The sequence below is a fragment of the Symphalangus syndactylus genome, chromosome 5, assembly GCF_028878055.3.
Source record: "Symphalangus syndactylus isolate Jambi chromosome 5, NHGRI_mSymSyn1-v2.1_pri, whole genome shotgun sequence".
Taxonomy (NCBI): Eukaryota; Metazoa; Chordata; class Mammalia; order Primates; family Hylobatidae; genus Symphalangus; species Symphalangus syndactylus.
In genome coordinates this window covers 121,981,088-122,006,387 of record NC_072427.2, presented here as the reverse complement: position 1 = coordinate 122,006,387, position 25,300 = coordinate 121,981,088, and the positions used below count along the sequence as shown (strand labels likewise).

General features: G+C 40.3%; 1 protein-coding gene across 8 annotated transcripts in view; it reads right to left on the bottom strand.

Annotated features, from left to right (window-relative positions):
* SPPL2A (signal peptide peptidase like 2A) overlaps nt 1–25,300 on the bottom strand; it is a 61,982-nt gene that overhangs the window by 8,446 nt on the left and 28,236 nt on the right. The window contains exons 6-15 of one of the 8 annotated variants that reach the window (XM_055279114.2): nt 22,289–22,437; nt 19,262–19,358; nt 18,722–18,823; nt 15,227–15,308; nt 13,585–13,659; nt 8,355–8,411; nt 8,107–8,160; nt 7,265–7,367; nt 3,607–3,684; nt 1,145–1,305 (exon numbers count right to left, since the gene is read on the bottom strand). In XM_055279114.2, the coding sequence (XP_055135089.2) occupies nt 1,145–1,305; nt 3,607–3,684; nt 7,265–7,367; nt 8,107–8,160; nt 8,355–8,411; nt 13,585–13,659; nt 15,227–15,308; nt 18,722–18,823; nt 19,262–19,358; nt 22,289–22,437 (958 nt within the window). The remainder of the gene's footprint in view (nt 1–1,144; nt 1,306–3,606; nt 3,685–7,264; nt 7,368–8,106; nt 8,161–8,354; nt 8,412–13,584; nt 13,660–15,226; nt 15,309–18,721; nt 18,824–19,261; nt 19,359–22,288; nt 22,438–25,300) is intronic. The other 7 variants (XM_055279118.2, XM_063639460.1, XM_055279115.2 and 4 more) reach the window with 7 other exon arrangements.

Below are 25,300 nucleotides of genomic sequence, written 5' to 3'. Positions count from 1 at the left end.
CAAGATGGACATAGACTTTGAACTGTTTATCTACTATCAGAATTTCAGCCACCCATCCAAAGTGTCTCTCTTTTTGTTCACGTGACCACTGACACAGAAGCATGAGGGTGGATGGAGGAGGGTGGTAGTTGTAATAGGGGAAAGCAGAGCTAACTGCCTCACAAAGTGCCTTCATGAAGGGGTCAGTGCCACGGCCCTGACCTCAATAGGCTAGGGTTTCCCAACTCTTCTTAATTTCAATGCAAACAGACTTTACTGGAATACCAAGAACATTTAGCAAAAAAAAAAAAGAAAAGGCTTTAACTTCAATGAAGAAACCACTCAATCAAAAGAGACCTTGGTATCAAGATTTTCTTTGTTTAGAAATTTTAAAGAAAGCTCAACCTTGATTCACTTAAATCACAAATGACTGCCCTATCTAGTTTGGTTAGGCCCATTTAGATGCTGAAGAGCACACTTTTTTTTTTGAGATGGAGTTTCGCTCTTGTTGCCCAGGCTGGAGTGCAATGGCGTGATCTTGGCTCACTGCAACCTCTGCCTCCTGAGTTGAAGTGATTCTCCTGCCTCAGCCTCCCAAGTAGCTGGGATTACACGCGCCTGCCACAATGCCCGGCTAATTTTTTGTATTTTTAGTAGAGACAGGTTTCACCATGTTGGCCAGGCTGGTCTCGAACTTGTGACCTCAGGTGATCCATCTGCCTCGGCCCCCCAAAGTGCTGGGATTACAGGCGTGAGCCACCGTGCCTAGCCAGAGTACACTTTTTATCTGTAAAACCTTAGGACTCTTACTATAAATAGCTAATGCTTGGTCTCAAAATTAAGTACTTATTTTAAACATCGAGTTTTATCTTTCATGAAGTCTGCTTTTGTGTAGGTTTTGAAAATACATGTTGAAATGCTATTTTGTTTTCCCTGATGTCCTCTGCAGTTTTTTTGTAGTTTTGTCTTGAATCACCAGGCTTTTGGCATTAAGATTGCAGGGGAGGTGACAAATGATGATTCAGCAGGTGGACAGTGAGTAAGGGGGTATTACAGTACTTTTTGGTACATAAAAGCTTTGCTATATATATAGGCTGTTCCCACCCAAAATCAGTCAGTAAATTAAGTCATAAGATAACTTGGTAACCAAAGTATAAGCACATACCTGATAGCTGTTACCTTTCCAGAACTTTTTCATTTCCTTACGTCTCCAGGCAACAACTGAGGCAGTAATAAGTGTGCAAGGTACTAAATAGAGGAGAGCAGGTTGCCCCTTTTTCATCAGCACCAGAACAACAAATGTAAGTATCATGCCAATAGCATAGGCTGCAAGAAGAATACCAAGCTATAAGTCATTTCTACATGTTACCAAAGGTGGGTTTTTTCCTCTCTCATTTATGTACTGGTTTTCAAATATTTCTGAGGATATTTTTGCTCTATGACTTCTTGTAATTTCATCATTTTCCCAGATAGCATTAGGAGACATCTTCTACAGAGCTTTTGAAAAATGTGGAAACTGGTTAGCATTTCAATTATTACTAACCTAACCATGTATCACTGATAAGAGATAATAATTCATGAGAGTTTCAATTATCTGTTGCTATTAAAGATGTTAAATAGGCCGGGCGCGGTGGCTCACGCCTGTAATCCCGCACTTTGGGAGGCTGAGGCCGGTGGATCACAAGGTCAGGAGATCGAGACCATCCTGGCTAACACGGTGAAACCCCGTCTCTACTAAAAATACAAAAAAATTAGCCAGGCGAGGTGGCCGGTGCCTATAGTCCTAGCTACTTGGGAGGCTGAGGCAGGAGAACGGCGTGAACCCCGGGGGGCGGAGCCCGCAGTGAGCTGAGATCGCGCCACTGCACTCCAGCCTAGGCGACAGCGAGACACCGTCTCAAAAAAAAAAAAAAAAAAGATGTTAAATAGTTAAATCTGTACCAATAGGTACTATAGGTTGTTTTAAAAAATCTTCCTAACACTGATTACATACTTCCTAAACTTTGTTAATAACCACATACTTTTGAACTTTTATTTTATTTTTTTTTTGAAATGGAGTTTTGCTCTTGTTGCCCAGGCTGGAGTGCAATGGCGCAATCTCAGCTCACCGCAACCTCCGCCTCCTGGGTTCAAGCGATTCTCCTGCCTCAGCACCCCGAGTAGCTGGGATTATAGGCATGCACCACCACACCTGGCTAATTTTGTATTTTTTAGCAGAGACTGGGTTTCTCCATGTTGGTCAGGCTGGTCTCAAACTCCCGACCTCAGGTGATCCGCCCGCTTCAGCCTCCCAAAGTGCTGGGATTACAGGTGTGAGCCACCGTGCCCGGCCTGAACTTTTCTTAGTGACTCAGGGTTTTACTAGGAACATAGGATCTCAGAATATTCCCTTTATAAACAACTTAGTATAGTTTCTAATTTTAAAGATGAGGCAGTGGAGGAACAGGGAGTTAAAGTGAGTTGTCCAAAGGTACACAGAATTAATGAACACTCCTATAATCTGCCTTTGGATACTAATATGTTAAAGCCCTGGAGAGTACTATACTTAGTGGCCTCAAACTGCTTTTTTTGAGATGGAGCCTCGCTCAGTTGCCCAGGCTGGAGTGCAGTGGTGCAATCTTGTCTCTTGAACCCACTTCCCAGGTTCAAGCAATTTTCTTGCCTCAGCCTCCCGAGTAGCTGGGAATACAGGTGTGCACCACCATGCCCAGCTACTTTTTGTATTTTTAGTAGAGATGAGATTTCACCATGTTGGCCAGGCTGGTCTCAAACTCCTGACCTCAAGTGATCCACTTGCCTTGGCTTCCCAAAGTGCTGGGATTACAGGCATGAGGGACCACGTCTGGCCAGCCATTGCGCCCGGCTGAGACTGCTTTTTGAATTTCTTTATACTTTTTTTCTTTTCTTCATCTTCTCCCTCACTTAGCTATTTCTTTCCTTTTTCTTTCTTTTTTTTTTTGAGACAGAGACTCAATCTTTCGCCCAGGCTATAGTGAAGTGGTACGATCGTGGCTTACTGCAGCCTTGACCTCTTGGGCTTAAGCGTTTCTCCCATCTCAGCCTCCTGAGTAGCTGGGACCATAGGCATGACCACCACACCCAGCTAATTCAAAAATAATTTTTTTTTTTTTTTGAGACAAAGTCTTGCTCTGTCACCAGGCTGGAGTGCAGTGGCGCAATCTTGGCTCACTGTAACCTCTGCCTCCCAGGTTCAAGTGATTCTCCTGCCTCAGCCTCCCCAGTAGCTGAGACTACAGGTGTGTGCCACCATGCCCAGCTAATTTTTTTTGTATTTTTAGTAGAGATGGGGTTTCATCATGTTGGCCAGGATGGTCTCAATCTCTTGCCCTCATGATCTGCCTGCCTCGGCCTCCCAAAGTGCTGGGCTTACAGGCGTGAGCCACTGTGCCTGGCCCTAAAACTGTTTTTATAGAGATCACTATGTTGCCCAGGCTCGTCTAGAACTCCTGGGCTCACGCAATCTGCCTGCCTTGGCCCCCAAAGTGCTAGGACTCCAGGGGTGAACCACCATGCCCAAACTGTACTCCTTCTTTATTTTTAGACCTCTGTCTTTTCCTCCAGAGGATACAATTCAACATTTAATAGAAAGAAAAAACAAAAATTTACCAACTGTAGACGAAACATAGTATATATAAGAAGAACCAGTCTGAACATCAAATCTTCTACAGTATGCGATCAACAGGCCTTAAAAAAAAAACATTATTTTCTTAAAACAATAACAGCAATGCAAATTCAACTGTTAACAATAGTAACAGTATATGTTAAATTGAATCTTCATTGTTGTATTATGAGAACATTCAAGTACCTCAAATTCTTGACAAAATTTTATATGCTGATTTTAAAAATACTTAATACCATAGTTTAAACATTCCCTCAAGCTATTAAATAGTTTTTAACTATCATTTTTATTAGCTGCTCAATATTCCATGTCATGAAGAAAACTTTTTTTTTTTTTTTTTGAGACGGGGTCTCGCTCTGTTGCCCAGGATGGAGTGCAGTGGCGCGATCTCGGCTCATTGCAACTTCCGCCTCCCAGGTTCAAACAATTCCCCTGCTTCAGCCTCCTGAGTAGCTGGGACTACAGGCGCGTGCCACCACACTTGGCTAATTTTTTGTATTTTAGTAGAGATGGGGTTTCATCATGTTGGCCAGGGTGGTCTCGATCTCCTGACCTCATGATCCACTGGCCTCGGCCTCCCAAAGTCCTGGGATTACAGGCATGAGCCACCAAGCCCGGTCATGAAGAAAACTTTTAAAATTTATCATTAAAAAATGTATTGAACAGACAAATGGGTTTACATCAAACTAAAAAGCTTCTGCACAGCCAAGGAAACAGTCAACAAAGTGAAGAAAACACCTATGAAATGGGAGAAAATATTTGCAAACTATGTATCTGATAAGGGGTTAACATCTAAAATATATTAATATAAGGAACTCAAACAACTCAATAGTAAGTAAACAACCCAATTAGAAAATGGGCAAAGGATTTGAATAGATAATTCTCAATAGAAGACACATAAATAGCCAACAGGTATATGAAAAAATTGCTCAAAATCACTAATCATCAGAAAAATGCAAATTAAAACCACAATGAGATATCACCTTACATATGTTAGAACGGCTGTTATTAAAAAAACGAAAAGTAAGCCTTAGAGAGGATGTAGCAAAAAGGGAACCCTGTACGTTGTTGATGGGAATGTAAATTAGTGCAGCGATTATGGAAACCAGTATGATGGTTCTTCAGAAAATTAAAATTAGAACTACCATTTGGTCTAATAATCCCATTACTGGGTATATATCCAAAGGAACTGAAATCAGTATGTCAAAGAGATATTTGCATTCCCATATTCACTGCAGCATTATTCACAATAGCCAAGATATGGAAGCAACCTAAGTGTCCATCAACAGATGAATGAATAAAGAAAATGTGGTACATACACAGACTGGAATACTATTCAGTTGGGTTTGTTTTTGGAGACAGAGCCTCGCTGTGTCACCCAGGCTGGAGTGCAGTGGTGTGTGTGTGCAGTGGTGTGATCTCAGCTCATTGCAACCTCTGCCTCCTGGGTTCAGGGGATTCTCCTGTCTCAGCCTCCCAAGTAGCTGGGATTATGGGTGTGTGCTAACACACATGGCTAATTTTTGTATTTTTAGTAGAGATGGGGTTTCACCATGTTGGCCAGGCTGGTCTTGAACTCCTGACCTCAAGTGATCCACCTGCCTCAGCCTCCCAAAGGGCCGGGATTACAGGCATGAGCCGCCACGCTTGGCTCATGCTTTCATTTGTAAACATGCAATTATGCAGAAACAACTCATTTAATATCTATTTCTTGTAAGAAATTTGTTGAACCTTTTCTTCTTCCCAAAGAAGAAATCTCAGCTTGTATTTATTTATAATGTTATAAAAACAGAAAGGATGACATTTAACCACTTAAAAATCATAAAATAATTTTACTATCTTCATTAGTTATTTGAATTAATTAGTTTTGGTCTCTATAAAATTAATAAAATAAGTCCCTTGCTGTTTTTGCTGTTTCATCACATTTCTACGTTTTTTAAAAAATAGTACTTTTTTCCTCCCTAAATTCAAATTTAGCTTTTAGGATTAAGTCATGTATTGTCAGTACCTCTGCTCTTTGGAGAAATATTTTTGTTTTAGACCTTTGACATTTACTTCAATAACGTAGTATTTATATACTATTTTTACAAGTTCTATGCCAAGTTCTATACAGAAGATCTTGTATAGCCCTTGGTGTGGAAATGGTAAAATCAGGTATAAGTTTAATGATATTCAAAGAAGTGTAAGGTTACTCAACAGAATGTTTTCCTTATTTTATCAATTACATGAATCAAGATTCACTGAGCTAAGAGAGCTGCTATAATGGACTTTGCCATGTCAACTTGCAGGGCAACACTGCTAGCTTTTCTCTCTCTACCTGGTTTTACTATGTAAATAGAAGGGCTTTTTCAGAAGCACCAGTACTCCTCACCCATCCACCACAGGCAGTTAGTACATAGGGAGACCGTAAGAAAAATGAAGAAGGAGCTGGTGCGGTGGCTCACGCCTATAATCCCAGCACTTTGGGAGGCCGAAGTGGGCAGATCACAAGGTCAGGAGATCGAGACCATCCTGGCTAACACGGTGAAACCCAGTCTCTACTAAAAATACAAAAAATTAGCCAGGTGTAGTGGCAGGCGCCTGTAGTCCCTGTTACTCAGGAGGCTGAGGCAGGAGAATGGCGTGAACCTGGGAAGCGGAGGTTGCAGTGAGCTAAGATCACGCCACTGCGCTCCAGCCTGGGTGACAGAGCGAGACTCCATCTCAAAAAAAAAAAGAAAAATGAAGAAGGAAAAACTCAGTTGATAGAGGAATATTATTAATTACTTCTAAACTAAATTATTACTGGGCTTGGATTAAGTTTATTCTACAGACAGTGCAGTGAGGAAAGTAAGGCAAAACTACACTGTCAGAGCAGACATGCTAAGAGATGGTGATAAATTCCACTATAAACTGTGTCTTTTTGTATTACGCAGTCCTACAAGCTGGTGTTCTTCTATGTTTCTCCTCTTGATCACAGCCTTGCCTAATATTCTTAAACCCCTTTTTCTAAAACATAACTATTATCTTAAAATATAAGTAATATAAACTATTTGTTTGGCATTATTATATTCAACTTCTAAAAAGAGTCACAAATATACTTTCTTTTTTTTTTTTTTTTTTTTTTTTTGAGACGGAGTCTTGCTCTGTCGCCCAGGCTGGAGTGCAGTGGCACAATCTCGGCTCACTGCAAGCTCCGCCTCCCGGGTTCACGCCATTCTCCTGCCTCAGCCTCTCCGAGTAGCTGGGACTACAGGCGCCCGCCACCACGCCCGGCTAATTTTTTTGTATTTTTAGTAGAGATGGGGTTTCGCCGTGGTCTCGATCTCCTGACCTCGTGATCCGCCCGCCTCGGCCTCCCAAAGTGCTGGGATTACAAGCATGAGCCACCGCGCCCGGCCACTTTCTTGAAGAAGAAGGTTAAACTGATCCTAGTTGCTTCCTCTAACAAACTTTTTGAGCCATGGGAGCTATTACAGTACTTTAGTTGTTACCATTTGGGCTTTACCTTCTACCCCTCAACAAGGTTTTTTGTTATGACAATCTCAGCTCTAGTGACAGCCAGAAATAGTTAATACAGAGTAGGTAACTTTTAACAGATTCTATACATATGATGATTTAAAATCATCAGTATTTTTTTTAACTAAAATTGTTACAATTGCTTACCTGGTACAATAATGTCTCCAAAACCCAATATTGAAACAGGCATGAGGCACACACTCATTACTGAGAAATAGATCAGTTTTGGTACTCTGATGACTACTGGCAACTGTTCAAAAACAAAAACAACACAAAACAAAACAAAACAGAAGCCACCAATGAACTTCTTGGCAATCTTTACCCGTATCTTTTATTTATATATTTATTTTTTGGAGACAGAGTCTCGCTCTGTCGCCCAAGTGGAGTGCAGTGGCGCGATCTCAGCTCACTGCAACTGCAACTGCAACCTCCGCCTCCCAGGTTCAAGCGATTTTCCTGCCTCAGCCTCCCAAGTAGCTGGGATTACAGGCATGAGCCACCACGCCTGGCTAATTTTTCTATTTTTAGTAGAGACAGGGTTTCACCATGTTGGCCAGGCTGGTCTCAAACTCCTGACCTCAGGTGATCCGCCTGCCTCAGCCTCCCAAAGTGCTGGTATTACAGGCATGAGCCACCGTGCCTGGCCACCCATATCTTCTAGAAAGGGAATGATTAATATTAGAATAGTTCTTTTTGACAGTTTAAAGGAACTTGAAATACTCTGTTTCTATATCCAAAAGAAAAAGATTAGTTTTGAAAAAAATGAACCTCAAAACACATGTAGGATTAATAGTATTAACCAAGTATCCCCACATTTAACCTTTTTTTTTTTTCTCTTTGCCAAGAATAGAACTCAGGCCTTGAAACATAGAAAACAGAACAGGCCTTATTTTTTTTGGCAATCTGGATTTTTTTTTCCCCAAAGAAGAGTCTTGTCTCAGAGGGTATGATTTAAAGTCCAATGAACATATCTGAAATACAATCCTTACTTTCTCATGGGGAGCTGAGGGTTGACCAGTGGCTTCCACCAAGTTTCCATCATTCTAGGATGAAACCCAAGTCAATAGGTATTTAATAATTTAGAATAACTAAGAAAAGAGCTATATTTTCTGAGAAATAAGTTTTACAATACCTTAACATGCACTACGTGACCAATGAATTACACAGGAAGGCAAATTATTAACTGGATACACATACATACACTGGATAGCCATTTCTATTTCATTGCCATCCCTACCTTTTCATTATTTCCAAAAGGTCCAGCTGCAAGTTCAACCATGATACTCTCACCATTCTAAAATTGAGAAGGAAGAGAAAAGAAGTTGTCTAATCATTTAAAGAGAACAACCTGCCACTATTCAAGTGTGATTTAAGCCCCATGGCATATGGCCAGTTACACTGATTGAAAATGGGCTGCAGACTGCTTTTTTCCTAAAGTCTTTGTAGATAGCAAAAACTGAAGTCATCTAAAACAAAGTCCACCTAGTACAGTTGCTCCACTTTATCAGAGCTCAATAATTCTCAGAAATTGGCAAATGAATCATGTAAAAATAATTCAAGTGAACCCTTGGTTCTGATTTGTAATGACACATTAATATCTGACATTTGTAATGGGTTAAAAATTTTAGGTACAGTACTTTTAGTTACATTATGCCTTATATGTTCTTAGTAGTTTTCAGTAATGTCAATGAAGAAGGTCATACTAAAATCTTTTACACTTAGCTTTGTAAAAAAAATTGGTAACTTTATTTGAATAAATATACATCTGACCTTATGGCTACTCACCACAGTAACAAAACAATGAAACCAAACTTGAAAAGATCCAACCCTATAGAACCTGAGAAGCTTCTCTAGCCTAACTCTCATCCAATTTCAGCCCTGCCTGCTTTCTATGATCCAATCAAAACATTAACCTTAGCGAAATTTCCCTCCCTTGTGCCTGGATAAAGTCTTTTTATGTGGGCTGTGTGAGGGGTTCATTTAAAAAATTTTTCCTGATAGCCAAGTCTGTTGTGGAGAGGGAAAACATTGTGAGGTAGCAAGCTAAGACTGCATGAACCACTCATTTTATCTTTCGTATTAAGTATATCAGCAAAGCAGGTACAGGGAAGATAAACAAATGCTGAATTTCAGGAAAATTTGATTGACTAACTATAATATTTTCCATGTGGGTGGGGTGCACAGGAGAAACCACTTGAGTGTTTTTAAAAGGACCTCACTGATTCCTGAGCTGAGTAGAAAGGAGGATAAAACCCGTAACTGCAGAAATCTTTTGCGCATGTTAAGCTTTGGGTTACAGAAGGGTTAAGTCAAAGGAGTTTAGGAAAATAAACTAATACTAAGTACAGTTCCTTAAAGCAGATTCCCAGGTTGTGATAACATTTCCAGATAAAGAGTTCATTTTGGTTCACTTTCTAATTGTTATGTAAAACATTTAACTGAAGACCATCATTGACATCCTCCCATACATTTAAAGATACCTGAGTAACTACTACTTATAAGACACAATACTGAGCACAGTGTTGGATGGAAAAAAATGAGTAAGACAGGCTCTTATTGCTGCACTCTTATGGCGACCTGCCTTGCCAACTCACTAGAAGGCCACTAATACTTGGGTCAAGAACATGTTTAGAATATGCAATATTTAATCCTTCAAATTTACAGTGAAAACCAGGAAAATCAGCAATCTGATTTCTGAGTTACCTACTAAACTAAGGCCTGCTGCCTTAATAAAAACAAACAAATCAGACTCAGAAGAAGGTATTAAAGTAAATCTATAGCAGTGAACTCCAAAGAGCGAGCACTTAGCTTCTTCCACCATATTAGGTTGCTAGAAATCACACTCCTAGTCAGTAGGAACTAAGAAATAGGAAGACGAAAAATTTCTTAAGCACAAAAGAAAGAAGGCTAAAAGACACCTTTATTTTCATCCTATACCTTTAAAATTCTGAAACATTCTATGTATATGGAATGCAAACAGTTTGCTGGGGCAGATACGTTTATTCACAAAGTGAGAGTAGTATTAGAATGGAAAAGTTATTTTAAAAAAAAGTTTGGTTACAGTTTACAGCTATATCTACTGTGTAATATATGTGTCATATGTTATGGATTATCTGTTGATTTATGGAAATGGCTTTGTAGAGGGAACATTTCACTTTTTTTTTTTTTTGAGACGGAGTCTTGCTCTCTCCCCCAGGCTGGAGTGCAGTGGCGCGATCTCGGCTCACTGTAAGCTCTGCCTCCCGGGTTCACGCCGTTCTCCTGCCTCGGCCTCCCGAGTAGCTGGGACTACAGGCACCCGCCACCGCACCCGGCTAATTTTTTTTTTTTGTATTTTTTTTAGTAGAGACGGGGTTTCACCGTGTTAGCCAGGATGGTCTCGATCTCCTGACCTTGTGATCCACCCGCCTCGGCCTCCCAAAGTGCTGGGATTACAGGCTTGAGCCACCGCGCCCGGCCAGAACATTTCACTTTTGCTATGAGATCTCTGATGGGGTATCCTACAAAAACACACTTTTGAACCAAGTTAAAAATACCCTAATAAATTAACAATTTTATTTTTTATTTTAATTTTTTTGAGACAGAGTCTCACTCTGTTGCCCAGGCTGGAGTGCAGTGGCACAATCTCGGATCACCTGCCTCCCGGGTTCACGCCATTCTCCTGCCTCAGCCACCCAAGTAGCTGGGACTACAGGTGCCCGCCACCATGCCCAGCTAATTTTTTTCTATTTTTTTAGTAGAGATGGGGTTTCACCGTGTTAGCCAGGATGGTCTCAATCTCCTGACCTCGTGATCCGCCCACCTCAGCCTCCTGAAGTGCTGGGATTACAGGCGTGAACCACCGTGCCTGGCCAACAATTTTATTTTTTGAAATGGAGTCTCACTCTTTTGCCCAGGCTGGAGTGCAGTGGCACGATCTCGGCTCACTGTAACCTCCGCTCCTGGCTTCAAGCAATCTTCCCACCTCAGTCTCCCGAGTACCTGGGACTACAGGCGTGCACCACCACACCTGGGTAATTATTGTTTTTTTTTTTTTTTTTGTGAGACGGAGTCTCACTCTGTCACCCAGGCTGGAGTGCAGTGGCGCGATCTCGGCTCACTGCAACCTCCACCTCCTAGGTTCAAGTGAATCGCCTGCCTCAGCCCTCCAAGTAGCTGGGATTACAGGCGCCCACCACTGTGCCTGGCAAATTTTTGTATTTTTAGTAGAGATGGGGTTTCACTATGTTGGCCAGGCTGGTCTCAAACTCCTGACCTCAAGTGATCCACTCACCTCGGCCTCCCAAAGTTCTGGGATTACAGGCGTGAGCCACCACACCCGGCATCTTAATTATTGTATTTTTAGTAGAGATACAGCTTTACCATGTTGGCCAGGCTGGTTGTGAACTCCTGACTTCAAGTGATCTGCCTGCCTTAGCCTCCCAAAGTGTTGGGATTATAGGCATTAGCCACCGCACCTGGCCAAATTAACAAGTTTAGTTATAACCCATAATACTAGTTCTATGAATTTTTTTTTTTAGGTTACTATTGTTCAGTGAAGTCAATGAATCAAATGGCTCATCGTTAAGTGACAGGTGCTAGTAAAATGGTTTGGTTAGGCCAGGCATATGCCAGCTGGCCCATATGCCAGCTTGGGCAATATGGTAAAACCCCATCTCTACAAAAAATACAAAAATTGGCTGGGTGTAATGGCGTGTCCCTGTAGTACCAGCTATTTGGGAAGCTGAGGTGGGAGGATCACCTGGGCCTCAGGAGGTTAAGGCTGCAGTAAGTCATAATTGAGCCACTGAACTCCAGCTTGGGCGGCAGACCGAGACCCTGTCTCAATGAAGAGGAAAAAAACAAAAAAAAGGCTTGTCTCTCAAAGAAGAGGAAAAAAAAAAAGTTTGGTTGGTTAGCTGTATTTTGGGACAGTTAATTATATTTGTTACCTATTACAATTTTAGCTCCCCAATAGGGTACAGTTTGTCTTTATGCCATTATAGCAAATATCAGAAGTGTAGATTTTTACAGTGATTTCACAGATGATAGGTTTAATGAATGGGTAAAGAAGAAATGAGGCCAGGCGCTACGGCTCATGCCTGTAATCCCAATACTCTGGGAGGCCATCGTGGGAGGACTCCTGGGCTTGGGCCCGGGGAGTTTGAGGCTGCAGTGAACTAGGATTGTGCCATTGCACTTCAGCCTCAAGACTCGGCCTTTAAAAAAAAAAAGAAGGAATGATAAATAAAGTAGAGAATATCAAATACTGAAATACATGAGAGTGACAAAGGATAAATGGATAATACAAAGTTACAAAGCAAGACTCAAAATGGGAGAAAGTAGGGGAATTAAGCAATAATTAATATTATATTCTTTTTTTTTTTTTTTTTTTTGAGACGGAGTCTCGCTCTGTCGCCCAGGCTGGAGTGCAGTGGCGCAATCTCGGCTCACTGCAAGCTCCACCTCCCGGGTTCACGCCATTCTCCTGCCTCAGCCTCTCCGAGTAGCTGGGACTACAGGCGCCCGCCACCACGCCCGGCTAATTTTTTGTATTTTTAGTAGAGACGGGGTTTCACCGTGGTCTCGATCTCCTGACCTCGTGATCCGCCCGCCTTGGCCTCCCAAAATGCTGGGATTACAAGTGTGAGCCACCGCGCCCGGCCCTTAATATTATATTCATGAGACAGGAACAGGATCAAGGTAGAAAAGCTGGACAAATAATTAAGGACCACCATACTCACCCAACACCTCTCCTCATTTTACTGAAGAGCTAGCGGCAGATCTGGGAATATATGACCTAGGAGCTGCCGGTTGCTCTGATTCTAACTTCATAGAAAAAGCCAGTCTGAGAGAATGAACAAATGGACAGAAGCAAAAAGGGAGAGTATGTGGCCCTGAGTCTAGCTTCTCTTGACGCCAGCCCCACACTGGCCTACAAACACAGCCTAGATAAATGAGACCTTTTTGGTACAGAAGGCTTAGGTTGGGTTCTGTTAGTTGGAACCAAAAGAATTCCACTGATGGAGGTGGAAGATGAATGGCTAGCAGTACTCCCTCATACAAATGCAAGCAGAAAGGGCTAAGTAACTTGCCTACGGTTGCAAGGTTACAGAGCTACATTCTAGGCCTTCCGATTTCCAGTGTGCTGCTCTTTCTTAGTCTCAAACTAGGGCTTCAGAAATGATATTTTATTTTTTTATTGTCTATATTGCCTACAGTAAACATTTAGCTCATAAGAAAAAATACTTTAAAAAGGTAAGAAAATTACAGATATTCTCATATTTGTGTCAGTCAAGAGACATTTTAAAATCTAACAAAATGGATTAAAGGCTTGAAAGTTAAAAGGCCAATTTCAACGACAGTTATTTTAAGAGAATTAGAATTCACTCAGTGGTAAAAATCTGCAAAATTAATAATCTAGGAGCAGATTTAAGATGATCATTTTTTAGCATGTTTCCTCATGCATTTCAAAAATATGGTCATACCTTTGTGATGAATGGTGTTATGAAAACAAAAAATACATCATAGAGGAGGAGAAGGCCTAGAAGTATCACACATGACTGTCAAAGAAAGAAACAAAATTAAAGGTCAATCTTCCTAAATGTAAATTAAGGCATTAAATTATTTTTCAAGTGCAAATAAATATATGAATATACATTTAAATATTACTTTTAAAAAGATATGGTTAATACTATGTATAGTTTTATTCTACATATTAAAACCCTTATCTTCTTTATCTTATTTTTTAAAAAAAAATCACCGAACCAAAGAAATGTGCTGGGTTGGGCGTGGTGGCTCATGCCTGTAATCCCAGCACTTTGGGAGACTGAGGCGGGGCCGATCATGAGGTCAAGAGTTCGAGACCAGCCTGGCCAACATGGTGAAACCCCGTCTCTACTAAGAATACAAAAATTAGCCGGGCATGGTGGCATATGCCTATAAACCCAGCTACTCAGGAGGCTGAGGCAGGAGAATCACTTGAACCCGGGAGGCAGAGGTTGCAGTGAGCTGAGATTGTGCCACTGCACTCCAGCCTCGGCAACAGAGTGAAACTCTTGTCTCGGAAAAAAAAAAAAGAAGAAATGTGCTTCCCTGATATTTGGTCATGTTAAAGATTTTATGAATTTGGCATATTATATGAATGATTAAAAATATTTTAGGCAGGCCCGGCACAGTGGCTCACGCCTGTAATCCCAGCACTTTGGGAGGCCCAGGTGGGCAGATCATTTGAGGTCAGGAGTTCAAAACCAGCCTGGCCAACATGGTGAAACCCTGTCTCTACCAAAAATACAAAAATTAGCAGGGCTTCGTGGTAGGCACCTGTAATCCCAGCTACTTGGGAGGCTGAGGCAGGAGAATCACTTGAGCTCAGGAGGCGGAGGCTGCAGTGAGCCGAGATTGCACCACTGCACTCCAGCCAGGGAGACTGAGCGAGACTCCATCTCAAAAAACAAACAAACAAAAAAAAACAAATAAAAAAAAAAATTTTAGGCAGGGTGCAGTGGCTCATGCCTGTAATCCCAGCACTTTGGGAGGCCAAATCAGAAGGACTGCTTGCGGCCGGAAGTTTAAGAACAGCTTGGGTAGCACAGCGAGACCCCTATCTCTATAAAAACAAACAAACAAAATTTAGCCAAAATAAAGTGTACACATGGATAAGAGTGAGGAATAACAGGCACTGGATACTTGGCATGGTGGAAGAGTTAGAAGGGGTGAGGGATGAGAAATTACTTAATGGGGACAATGCACATTAGTCAAGTGATGGTTATACTATAAGTCCACATTTCATCACTACCCAATATATCCATGTAACAAAACTACACTTGAACCCCTTAAATTTACACAAATAAAAGAAAGAAAAAAAAAAACAATAGTTTAGCTAGCAAATCAGTGGTTGTCTGGGCCTGGGGGTTAGGACTGATTGCAAAGGCCATGGTAGAGCTTTCGGAAGAGATGAGAACTATTCTACAACTTCACTGGGATAGTGGTTATAAAGTTATACATTCATAAACTTTCCATAAACAGTACACCGAAAACTGGCGCATTTAATTGTAGGTAAATTATGCCTTAATAAAGTTGTCTTTGAAAAATTTATTTTAACTAGCAAAGTAGTATTGTATACATTACCTTGAAGTTGGGCAACTTCAGTGTTTTAATTAAATTCAGACAGAAAGCAATCCCCAAGATATCCTGTAAAATCCAAGCCCACCTAAAATCAAAAGATATTACTCTATTGCTTTATCAATGTTTTGATGAAGCGTTTCAAAAGACATAGATCACTGAGGTAATATCATTTAATTGCTATGATTTGACTATTCCATTTTTTTTTTTTTTTTTTTAAAGACAGAGTCTCACTCTGTCACCCAGGCTGGAGTGCAGTGGCATGATCTCGGCTCACTGCAACCTTCGCCTCCTGGGTTCAAGCGATTTTCGTGTCTCAGCTTCCCAAGTAGCTGGGACTAAAGGCGTGCACACCACCATGCCTGGCTGATTTCTGACTATTCAATTATTAAATAGCAAGCATAACAACAAAACCCCTCATATACTCTATATTTGGTAATTTTACTGTCCTAGTAGAATAATGAATATTATTACACTAAGAAAAAGTTGAAAAGGCTACCTCAGAAGAACATCTATCAGACATAAGTACATTAACACATGTCTCGTTCTAGAAAACAGCTGTTAACAAAATATCAGTGTTAACACAGATCCAAATAGCTTGAACATAAAGAAAACAAGAGCTATGCAACTTACTCCATCAGAAATTGACATGAGTAATTATCCATTGATTATCCTACCTGAAGCTGCATAAAGCTGTATGAGCTTTGTTTCCCAAATTTTAGGCCATTAAATCCTTTCAGTCCTCAATAATTTTATTAATAAACCATTAATATAAACTAAGTATATATTTTTTTCTGGTTATCTTCCTAGAAATGAACAGATATCTGTATATTTTCTTATATCCCCCTCTTTCTTGCATAAAAGACAGCATACTCTATATTTTTTTGCACTTTGCTTTTTTCACTTAAAAAATACAAATATCAAATCAAAGTGGATTAAAGACTTAAATCTGAGACTTGAAACTATGACACTACTTGATGAAAACATTGGGGAAATGCTCCAGGACATTGGTCTTGGCAAAGATTTCTGGAGTAAGACTTGAAAAGCACAGACAACGAAAGCAAAAATGGACAAATGGAATCACGTCAAGCTAAAAGGTTTTGCATGGCAAAGGAAAAATCAAGAAAGTGAAGAGACAACCCACAGAATGAAAGAAAACATCTGCAAACTACCCATCTGACAAGCGATTAATAACCAGAATATATAAGGAGCTCAAACTCGATAGAAAAAAAAACCAAGTAATCCAATTAAAAATTGGGCAAAATATCTGAATAGACATTTCTCCAAAGACATACAAATGACCAACAGATACATGAAAAAATGCTCAACATCTCCAATCAGATGAAATCTGATTGCAATTAGAGAAACGTAAGTCAAAACTACAATGAGATATCATCTCATCCCAGAATGCTGGCAAGGATGTGGGAAAAGGGGGAACCTTGTACACTGTTGGTGGGAATGTAAATTACCACAGCCACTCTGAAGAGTAGTATGGAAATTCCTCAAAAAAACTAAAAACAGAACTACCATATGATCCAGCAATCCCACCACTGGATATACATGCAAAAGAAAGGAACTCAGTATATCAAAGAGATACCTGAACTCTCATGTTTATTGTAGCACTATTCACCATGGCCAAGATATGGAATCAATCTAAGTGTCCATCAGTGGATAAAGGAAATATTATACACATATATACATATAATTTTACAAATACACACAATGGAATATTATTCAGCCATAAAAATAATGAAGTCTTGTCATTTGCAAAGACATGGATGGAACTGAAGACATCATGTTAAGTGAAATAAGCCAAGCACAGAAAGACAAACATTGCATGTTCTCACTCATAGTGGGAGCTAAAATTAAGAAAATAAAAATAAAAAATGGAACTCATGGAGATAGTAGAATGATGGTTACCAGAGGCTAAAAAAAGGTAGAGAGTGGGGGTGATAAAGTGAAGATGGTTAATGGGTGCAAAAATATAGTTAAATAAAATAAATAAGATCTAGTGTTCGGTAGTACAATAGGGTGATATAGTTAATAACTCATTGTATATTGTAAAAATAACTAAAAGAGTGAAATTGGAATGTTCCCAACACAAAGAAATGATAAAGGCTTGAGGTGATGGATACCACCATTACTCTGATGTCATCATTCACATTGTATGCCCGTATCAAAACATCACATGTATCCCATAAATATATATAGTCATTATGTTCCCCTATTAAAAATAAAACTTTGTAAAAAGTATAGATTGTGCTCCTTTTTGTACTTTATATATCATAGAGTATATTCTGTCTCTCTCTTTTTTTTTTGTTTTTTTTTGAGACGGAGTTGCACTCTTGTTCCCCAGGCTGGAGTGCAATAGTGTGATCTCGGCTCACTGCAACCTCTGCCTCGGGTTCAAGTGATTCTCTTGCCTCAGCCTCCTGAGTAGCTGGGATTACAGGTGCACGCCACCACGCCCGGCTAATTCTGTATTTTTAGTGGAGATGGGGTTTCTCCATGTTGGTCAGGGTGGTCTCGAACTCCTGACCACAGGTGATCTGCCCACCTCGAGCCTCCAAAAGTGCTGGGATTACAGGTATGAGCCACCACGCCCGGCAAGTACGTTCTCTTTTGTATCTGACTACTTTCACTTAGCATTACGTTTGAGATTCATTCACACTTGTGCATGTGGTATATGGCTTGCTTATTGGTGAATAGTATTCCACTGTGTAAATATAACGTAATGTATTCACCCATTCAAAGTTTGATGGACATTTTGATTGTTTATGCACTCTCTCTCTCTCTCTTTCTCTCTCTCCTGGAACTCCCTGCATATCATTTCATAGAGATCTTCATTGTTTAGAGCTGCACTGCACTCAACTGTGTGGCTATACCAAAATTAAGTGTGTGTATATATATATATATATATACACACACGCACATATATACACACACACACATATATATACACACACACACACGTACATATATATATATTTTTTGAGATGGAGTTTTACTCTTGTTGCCCAGGCTGGAGTGCAATGGCATGATCTTGGCTCACTGCAACCTCCGCCTCCCGGGTTCAAGCGATTCTCCTGCCTCAGTCTCCTGAGTAGCTGGGATTACAGGCATGCACTACCACGCCCGGATAATTTTTTGTATTTTTAGTAGAGATGGGGTTTCTCCATGTTGGTCAGGCTGGTCTCGAACTCCTGACCTCAGGTAATCCGCCTGCCTCGGCCTCCCAAAGTGCTGGGATTACAGGTGTGAAATTAGGTATATTTTTAAAGTCTATTTCAGTGTATGTGTTGAAATCATAATTCATATTTCCTTCTCTATATGAATTCAAATGCATTAACATAAGATCTGCTTATTTAAGAAGTAGTTCATTACAAGACTGGTGTTCTGGCATAGAAGCAAAAAAATTCCGTAATAATCATAGTAAGTATCAGGGCAAGATAGGAAACAATTCATCCTTAATCTAAAAGCAAATACATTGAGTATTCATACCTGTCTTCATTTCGAAACACAGCCCAAACAACAGCTACTGCTATGCACAGTCCAGAGAGAAAAATAAGTCTCACTTCCATGTTTTTGCCACGACATGCAATCCTAAAAAACAGATTGAAATAGTTAACACTGCAGATGAAGTACAATGTTCACTTGATATAAGAAGTAGCAAATGTTAACCACAGTCATAAGAAGTGACTGAAATACCAATTTTAAAAGTCTTGATTTTAAGTAAAACAAATGAGACATAATACAATGTTTATCAGTCCAATATAATTTTCTGTGATGAAAAATGTACTATGTTTGTGTTGTCCAATATATTAGCTACTAGTCATATGTGGCTATTGAGCACTTGCAATGTGGCTAATAAGAATGAAAAACTCAATTTTTAATTTTACTTAATTTTACTTAAATTTAAATTTAAACACCTATAGGTCCAATGCATATCAGACTATATAGGTTTCAAATAATACTTCTACTTTTGTATTGTTTTAAATTATAAACACCAACATTGTAAGATTTCCTGTAAGAGATACGTACGTGCACTGTCCATATGGTATCTTATGAATTAGTGCAGCAAGACAGTTGTACAGACTCATTGCTGATGCTATGCAGAAAATTGCTATCATAACATAAACTAGAAAAAAAAAACACTATATTACATGAGAACAGAAGGAAAGGTGATAAGAAAATATTTATACAAGCAATATTAATTCTTTAGCTTTCTTTATTGAATCATACTTCCAATGAAGTGACTATATGATGACTTGAATTACTTACTAAACTGAAATTTAAATCGTAAGGTGTTTTTTTTTTTTTTTTTCTGAGAGTCTCACTCTGTCGCCCAGTCGCCCAGGCCGGAATGCAGTGGTGTGATCTTGGCTCTCACTGCAATCTTTGCCTCCTGGGCTCAAGTGATTCTCATGCCTTAGCCTCCCAAATAGCTGGGATTACAGGCATGCGCCACCATACCCAGCCAATTTTTGTAGTTTTAGTAGATGGGGTTTTGTCATGTTGGCCAGGCTGGTCTCAAAGCCCCGACCTCAGGTGATGTGCCTGCCTTGGCCTCCCAAAGTGCTGGGATTACAGCCGTGAGCCACTGCACCCGGCTGTCTTCTTTTTAAATAGCGATGAATTTAAGGAAATCTCTTACCAAAAACTAAAATATGCTTTCAGGTAAAGTAGAGGGCTCTCTTTTTTCTATCAATGACTACTGTAAACTGAGAGTTGATAACAGAAATTAATCTGAAGGAGTATTAAATTAATGAAATCACCTGTTTGATGCCAACATAATACACATATCATTCTAGTCCTCACTCTCTCAACAACAGTTTAAAATGAGTGATATTAACAAAATGAGTTCCTTTTTTTTTGAGACAGAGTCTCACTGTGTCACCCAGGCTGGAGTGCAATGGGACAATCTTGGCTCACCACAACCTCCGCCTCCCAGGCTTAAGCCACTCTCCTGCCTCAGCCCCTTGAGTAGCTGGAACTACAGGCACGCACCACCATGCCCAGCTAATTTTTGTATTTTTAGTAGAGACGGGGTTTCACTATGTTGGCCAGGCTGCTCTTGAACCCCTGACCTCAAGTGATCCACTTGCTTTGGCCTCCCACAGTGCTGGGATTACAGGCGAGAGCCACTGCATCTGGCCAGAATGACTTATTTTTAATTAAAAAATACACGTCATAAACTGGGTACAGTGGCTCACACCTGTAATCCCAGCACTATAAGAGGCCGAGGTGGGTGGATCTCCTGAGGTCAAGACTTTGAGATCAGCCTGGCCAACATGGTGAAACCCTGTTTCTACTAAAAATACAAAAATTAGCTGGGGGTGGTGCCAGACGCCTGTAATCCCAGCTACTCGGGAAGCTGAGGCAAGAGAATCGCTCTATCTCAAATAAATAAATAAATACAAATAATAAAAATACAAATATTAGCTAGGCATGGTGGGACGTGCCTGTAGTCCCAGCTACTTGGGACGCTGAGGCAGGAGGATCGCTTCAATGTGGGAGGCAGAGGTTGCAGTGAACTCAGATTGTGCCACTGCACTCCAGCCTGGGTGACAGAGCAGAGCAGAGCAAGACTCTGTCTTAAAAAAAAAAAAAAAAGATATCATAGGTCTAGTTTTTAAACTGCTGTCACAGGACAAGAGAAACTGAACAAAAACTGAATGAGGCTGGGCGCGGTAATTCACGCCTGTAATCCTAGCACTTTGGGTGGCCAAGGCGGGTGGATCACTTGAGGTTAGGAGTTTGAGACTAGCCTGGTCAACATAGTGAAATCCCGTCTCTACTAACAATACAAAAATTAGCCGGGCACGGTGGCGCACACCTGTAATCCCAGCTACTCAGGAGACTGAGGCAGGAGACTCACTTGAACCTGGGAGGCGGAGGTTGCAGTGAGCCGAGATTGTGCCACTGCACTCCAGCCTGGGCGACAGAGTGAGACTTTGTTTCAAAAAAAAAAAAGCTGAATGAAACAAATCCTAGGCCCTAGTTCCCTAGTCCAGAAATTTATGCTAATGCTATACACATAAGCATGGTAGCCTTTGGTGGTTCTTAAAAGGGCTTTTTGCTAGTTCTTATTAGGTACACTCGTTTTACCCTGGTCTCCCTTCTCTTTGTGCTGTATACTGTCCAGGGATGGCAAATTTCCATTCTGTTAAGCCATTAATAAGACTGTTCAGGAGATGGACAAGCCATTATAGTTCCTGCTCTACTTTCTTCAAGGAAAAAAAGGACTAGTTACTCTCTAGACCACAGTGAAGTACCTGTGTGTCTTCAGATATAATATTATCTTGTTTATATAAGTAACATAAAATTCGAGCAATAAAACATCTTGATTTGCAAAGTGACAAAAGATAAATTACACTTTGGGAGTTAGTAGATGCAATACATCAGTAATCTGAATAATCTTCTATTTCATGTAGCTAAATATAGCCACCAAGAACTCCTTAATCCACTGCTTAGATACTGAGCTATATCATTCATCTACAGAGAGGAAAACTTAGGGACCATGGCAATTATTTCAAGTCATCCATGAAGAAGTGTTCTTATCTGAAAACATAACGCACTTTTTTTTTTTTTTTTGAGATGGAGTTTCGCTCTTTTTGCCCAGGCTGGAGTACAATGGTGCAACGTCGGCTCACCGCAACCTCCGCCTCCCAGGTTCGAGCGATTCTCCTGACTCAGCCTCATGAGTAGCTGGGATTACAGGCGGGTGCCACCACGCCCGGCTAATTTCTGTATTTTTAGTAGAGATGGAGTTTCTCCATGGCTGGTCTCAAACTCCCAACCTCAGGTGATCTGCCCACCTTGGCCTCCCAAAGTGCTGGGATTACAAGTGTAAGCCACTGCTCCTGGCACATATCGTATTTTTAATCTGAATATTTTTATCTCAGAGTAACAGAGACCTAACACTGATAATTTTAAAGAAATTAATATTAACCAAATTATTCGCATATGTTTTCCAGGTAGAATGTCTTAAAGGAAAAGATAAATCTAGTAACAGTCAGTGAAAAGAATGTATGTTAACAGTAGCAAACATAAAATATGACTTCTTACCCAACCATTTGTAGAAGAAATAAAGTAAGACCATCATAACACAGCAGATGACCACAAATATTACAACTGTAAGAGGACTAAAAGTTAAATATTCTTCCTTCTTTTTCCTCATTTCTCTATCTTCAGTTGTCACTGCTTTCAAGTTTTCCCTGTACAAACATACAAGAACTTTAGCAAATCTTAGCCAAGTACAGTTATTTAAAAAATTTATCTCTAATACCAATTTAAATTTGTTTCTGAAGAAAGCAATTTTTATTTATTAAAATATTTTTATTTTATTTTTCTAAGCTATCTTGTTATAGCAAGTAATGTACTTTTTAAAAACTGTACCCTAAAAAGAAATATTTAATCTAGAAAGTAAAAACCTCTTAAATGCTACTCTCCAGAGATGATCTGTTTTCAACCATTAACTTTTGAAACATTTTTTTCTGCAGGCAAAATTGTTGAAAGAGATGACATTTATTATATAAACAAATTAATACTTGTGGATATTTATATTATCTAATTTGAAAATTATATTGACATAATAAATTTCAAACTAAAACCAATGCTTCTTACAAACTTACTATTATCAACTTACAGATAGTAAAGTACTTCTAAAAATTAGCTTCTCTTTTTTTTGAGACAGTCTTGCTCTGTTGCCAAGGCTGGAGTGCAGTGGCGTGATCTCTGCTCACTGAAACCTCTGCCTCCCAGGTTCAAGCAATTCTCCTGCCTCAGCCTCCCGAGTAGCTGGGACTACAGGCACATGCCACTAGGCCCGGCTAATTTTTTGTATTTTAGTAGAGATGGGGTTTCACCATGTTGCACTGGCTGGTCTCGAACCGAGCTCAGGCAAACCATCCACCTCGGCCTCCCAAAATACTGGGATTACAGGCGTGAGCCACCGCACCCGGCGCTTCTCTTAAATGTAAACGCTAAATTCTCCTCTCAATCAACTTAGCATTTACTATATGCCTAGTCTACGCTCATCAATGTATTATAAAGGACTCAAAAGAAATTTGAGGCATAACTTTGTCCTACCTTTATTTAAGATAACGAAATATTGTCTCAACCCTTGCTAGGCCACAGAGCTAATAACAGAGACAGAAGTCGAGGAGGAAAAGAACTGCAACTGCTGTTTGTTGGGCAATCTCTGTTGTCGACCTTCCTACTCCTAGTTATATGCAACCTACGACATGTTATTAATACTACTTCTGAATACTTTTCAACAACTCTGTTCTAAACTCTGCTCCCTCCTGTGCAAATCCTGGCCCTGCTTGTTAGGTCTGGGCTCAATACAAAATTTAGATTTAAAAAGTTTATTTCTTTTAATATATTTTTTAAATTAATTTTAAAAATTAAAAAGAAAAAAGAGTAGATTGCCTGGGAAAAGAGCAGGGAGAGAGTTGATGGAGACATGCTAGCACCTCCCCTGAAACTCTAAGAGCTGAATGACAGGGTATTAAATAAATTTCTATAAATGTGGTACCTGAGTGTAAAAAGGTGCTAATTATTATATCTGTCACTACAGAAATAAATTTAAAGAAATTATTGTCATAGTATACATATAAGCCATAATAATTAAAGATTTATCTATTCATAGTCATTGAACTAAAAAGCACAGGCAATTTCTTGAAGGAAAGCATACAGTGTACTAGATTTATATCACATTAAAATATTACAATTCTGCTGGGTGTGGTGGCTCACACTTGTGATCCTAGAACTTTGGGAGGCTGAGGTGGGCAGATCACTTGAGGTCAGGAGTTGAGACCAGCCTGGCCAACATGATGAAAGTCCATCTCCACTAAAAATACAAAAATTAGCCAGGTGTGGTGGTACGTGCCTGTAATCCCAGCTACTTGAGAGGCTGAGCCAGGAGAATTGCTTGAACCTGGGAGGCAGAGGTTGCGGTGAGCAAAGACCGCATGCCACGGCACTCCAGCCTGGGTGACAGTGAGACTCCAACTCAAAAAAAAAAAAAAAAAAAAACAATTCATCTTTTTTGAAAAAAAAAATTGTACTTTCATATCAGCTTGAGAGCCATATGCAATAGGAACCTAAACTTTATTGCATGCCATCTAGAGGCTATAAAGGCTGAGGACCAGTGACCTTATTATAAAAAGATTTTAGGCTGGGCATGGTGGCTCACACCTGTAATCCCAGCACTTTGGGAGGCCGAGGCAGGCGGATCACCTGAGGTCAGAAGTTCAAGACCAGCCTGGCTAACATGGTGAAACCACATCTCTATCAATAATACAAAAATCAGCTGGGCATGGTGGTGCATGCCTGTAATCCCAGCTACGTGGGAGGCTGAGGCAGGAGAATTGCTTGAACCCAGGAGGCGGAAGTTGCAGTGAGCCAAGATCACGCCATTGCACTCCAACCTGGGCAACAATAGCCCAGGTTGGGTTGTGAGGTCCTGTTCTGGCACATTTTCCCTTCTCTAAGCCTTACTCTCTTTCCATCCAACTGTCATTACTTGCTAAATGATGGGCCTTATGTTTTTAATAATTCTTTTTATGGAACTTTTTCCTTTATATCACTGATTCGTATTCTCTTTCTCCATACGGTCACCACCCCTTTCTCCTCCCACACACACTTACTTCTCTCTATCTTTATTTTGCTCTTAGAATCAGCCCCCTCAATTTTAAAATCCATGATCCTGCAGGTATGGGACATTTCCTCTCCCAATCTGGTTTCCGAAGGCAACAAATTACTTGTTTCTGCTCCATCATCATGTTTTACAAATAAAAAAGCTGATACGTACTCCCCTCCAATTTCCAGTTTTCTCAAGGAGGAGCTTGTCCTAGCGTGTATATAAAAAAGCTTGCCTTGCTAAACTCAAAGTGTGGTCCATAGCCCAGCTAAATCACTTGGGAGTTGTTAAAAATGCAGAATTGGGCCAGGCACGGTGGCACACACCTGTAATCCCAGCACTTTGGGAGGCTGAGACGGGCGGATTGCCTGAGCTCAGGAGTTCGAAACCAGCCTGGGCAACACAGTGAAACCCTGTCTCTACTAAAGTACAAA